Source organism: Morus notabilis, unplaced genomic scaffold (assembly GCF_000414095.1).
Source record: "Morus notabilis unplaced genomic scaffold, ASM41409v2 Scaffold100, whole genome shotgun sequence".
NCBI lineage: Eukaryota > Viridiplantae > Streptophyta > Magnoliopsida > Rosales > Moraceae > Morus > Morus notabilis.
The window spans coordinates 861,577-864,541 of record NW_010361820.1 but is presented as its reverse complement, the minus strand read 5'-3'; the positions used below and the strand labels follow the sequence as shown (position 1 = coordinate 864,541).

General features: G+C 34.1%; 1 protein-coding gene across 1 annotated transcript in view; it reads left to right on the top strand.

Annotated features, from left to right (window-relative positions):
- Nucleotides 1–1,184: 1,184 nt before the first annotated feature.
- Nucleotides 1,185–2,965, top strand: part of LOC112092095 — a 22,979-nt gene continuing 21,198 nt past the window's right edge. The window contains exons 1-3 of the mRNA XM_024167338.1: nucleotides 1,185–1,359; nucleotides 1,467–1,549; nucleotides 1,674–1,764. Coding sequence (XP_024023106.1) covers nucleotides 1,331–1,359; nucleotides 1,467–1,549; nucleotides 1,674–1,764 — 203 coding nt within the window. The 5' untranslated portion in view covers nucleotides 1,185–1,330. The remainder of the gene's footprint in view (nucleotides 1,360–1,466; nucleotides 1,550–1,673; nucleotides 1,765–2,965) is intronic.

Genomic DNA, 2,965 nt, shown 5'->3' with positions numbered 1-2,965 from the left:
TTCTTCGGCGAAGTCCTCCTCCTTTGCCGCCAATCACCTCTGCGTACTTGCTGCCGGCCACCTATGCGCACTCTTTGTTGTGTGTGACACCACCCTCACCAAATAACTCTCTAATCGCAGATCTACGGAACCCAACCATTCATTTGTCCAATCTCGGCTGAAATCGCCATCGACGCCGCCTATAAGTCGCGACCTAGTCATCATCGGAGGGGATTTAGAAATTGGGGTGGATTGAGTTGTGGGATTGTAAGGAATTATTGGTGAAGTCCGGGGTTGAGATGGTGAAAGATTTTACCGTTTATTTGGGTTTGAGGGCGGGGGAGGATGTCATTTATTGGGCGGTTGATGTGTCTGGGGAGAGTGGTTTAATAGTTGTTTAAGAGTTCTTTTTTTTTTTTGGGAAAAATTTCATAAATGGCTTTGAACCTAAACTATGTACGTAATTAAAATGATGATGTGGTATTTTAAATTGCATAAAATTAAATAAATTTAAATAAGAAATTTTTTTTTTCTCTCCCCACTATTCACAACTCAAGTTTTATTGTATATCCAAACACAAACTAAAAAGGATTTTTATCTCAAACTATAACTCAAATGTACACAACTAAACACAAACTCAAATTACAACTTTATCTCATGTTATAACTCAAATTCAACTTAAGAACTACATTCAAATCACACTCCAAAAGAATATACGTTTTTTTCCACTCTAACCATTAGTTAAATTGTTAGTTATTTTGGCTAACACATTTTTCACTAGCAAAATATAACTAATAATAAAGGACTAACTATTTGTTATTTTTATTATTTTATTTTTTGTTTTGACATAAAATAAAAATTAAAAAAAAGTTAGTTATATTTTAAACTATAAAAAAATTTTAAAATAATTTATATTTAATTAAAATAGAAAATATAATTAGAGTGATTTATTAAAAAATTACTAATTAAAATAAATTTTTAACTATTTTAACTAAAATTTAGAGAGATTCTTTAAAACGCTCTTAGTAGCTTATAACTATTAAGTTCTCACAAAAAAAAAAAAAAAAACTACAAGGGTCTATTTATTTTATACATAAAACTCATAATTTTAATTATGTTATAGGATTTTTTTTTATAAAAATTTAAAATTTAAATATTAAAATTAAAAATCACTGTTTTAAAGAACGAAACAAAGGCCATCCGAAGAGAGTGAGAGACAGGGTAGATAGAAGAGAGGGCAGGAGAGTTTTTTGAGCCTACATTCTACACGAGCCTACCTTGGAATGTTAAGCAGCACATTGGAGTTCGGACCATCTCTTGTCCCCAGATCTCGATCGTTTCGAAGTCCACAATGGCCTCTCCATCTGATTCCTCCTCCCAGTGAGTCCTCCAAAAGAACTCCAACGCAAATCCATCAATACCAAACAAGACACGAGTTTTCATGTTTTAATTTATGTATTTGTTCATGTGCATGATTATGTCGCCAGGGAAGCTGCAACAAGGAAGCAAAACAAGGGACCCCCATATAAGTTCTTAGCGCCTCTCGTTTACGCCCCAGTTCTTCCTCTGAGTGAGTTTTTTGTTTTTTTTCCCCGCTCTTTTACATGAAATTTGAAATCTTTGATATATTTCTTAACTGGGTTTTATCGTATGAATTCTTTGCTTTTGTGGGTATTTGGGTTTTCACTTTTCAGTTCGACTCTCGCTGCGGAAGAATCCTGTTTTGAGGGATCGTTTGTTTACCGCTGTTTTGGCCGGGGCTTTTGCTCATGGCTTTTACTTGGTGTATCCTTTTTCACATAAGCTGCTAGTTTTCTATTGTATGTTGAAAATTAAGTTCCTTATGATTGGTGATTTTGTGTGAACTTTGTGTTAATTATTGGTAGGAGTAAACATTTCCCAACATTCATGTGTTCTTTTGTAATGATATAGAAGTATTTCAATTGTAATCCTGAAAGCTAAAAAATGGAAAATCTAAAAATGATCACTTTGGTTGATGGCTTGGAGATTACTATTTGTGTCTTTTGGGCTGAAGTTATTGATAAATCCTGGTCTGAGACGTGGATTTAAATGAGGTTTTTCTTGTTACATTCAGGAGTTTTTATAATTGATAACTAACCATTCTGTGTAATTACTAGCTTTGTTCCAATGTAAATGTTTCTTTTTATCTTTTCTTTTCTTTGTAGCCTTTTTACTTTAGTTACTTATCAGGGATAGATTGACAATAGTTTTCAAGGTAGGAGAAAAGAATTAGGTCAGAATAGAATGTCGGAGGTTTCCCTTGAATTGCTCAAACTTAGGATGTATACATTAACATGGTAAATAATTTGGAGATAGGAATTACTGATCATTTGGTGGAGAGGAAGACTGTCCAGTCTCCTCAAAATGTTTCCGATTCAAGTCTGTTCGATTATAGCATTTGGAGATAGTGCTGGAACTTTGGACGGGCCGCCCGCGACCGCCCGAAAAACCCGAGGATTTGCCCGAGCCCGAACCCGACCCGCCCGAGATTTTGGGGCCGCCCGCCCGAGCCCAAATTTCACCTTGAACGGGCCGCGGGCTTGTATTCGGCGGCCCGAGCCCGGCCGGGCGGCCCGAGCCCGCCCGAATTGCCCGAATTTTTTAAACTTTTTTTTTAATATTAAGTTATTTATATATATATTAGTATTACAATTTATATATATATATATATTAAATTTGAAATGAACACACGAACTATATAAAAAAATTATTTCTTTATTAATTTTTAAATTTGTAATTCATGATTGCCTCATTAAAAACCTTACCAAGAAAAACCCAATTGGGATAAAAACTTGGCAAGGAAAAAAGAGTGCAATCATTTTGTGACGAATTACAAATTGTACAAACTTACATTGTTTATTAAATTACAAATACAATGTAAAAAGTAAATACATATTTACAAATTACAAATTTACAATTTAATTTGAAGCTGAGGGATCGTCTTCAAAATTAAATGTTAATCGAT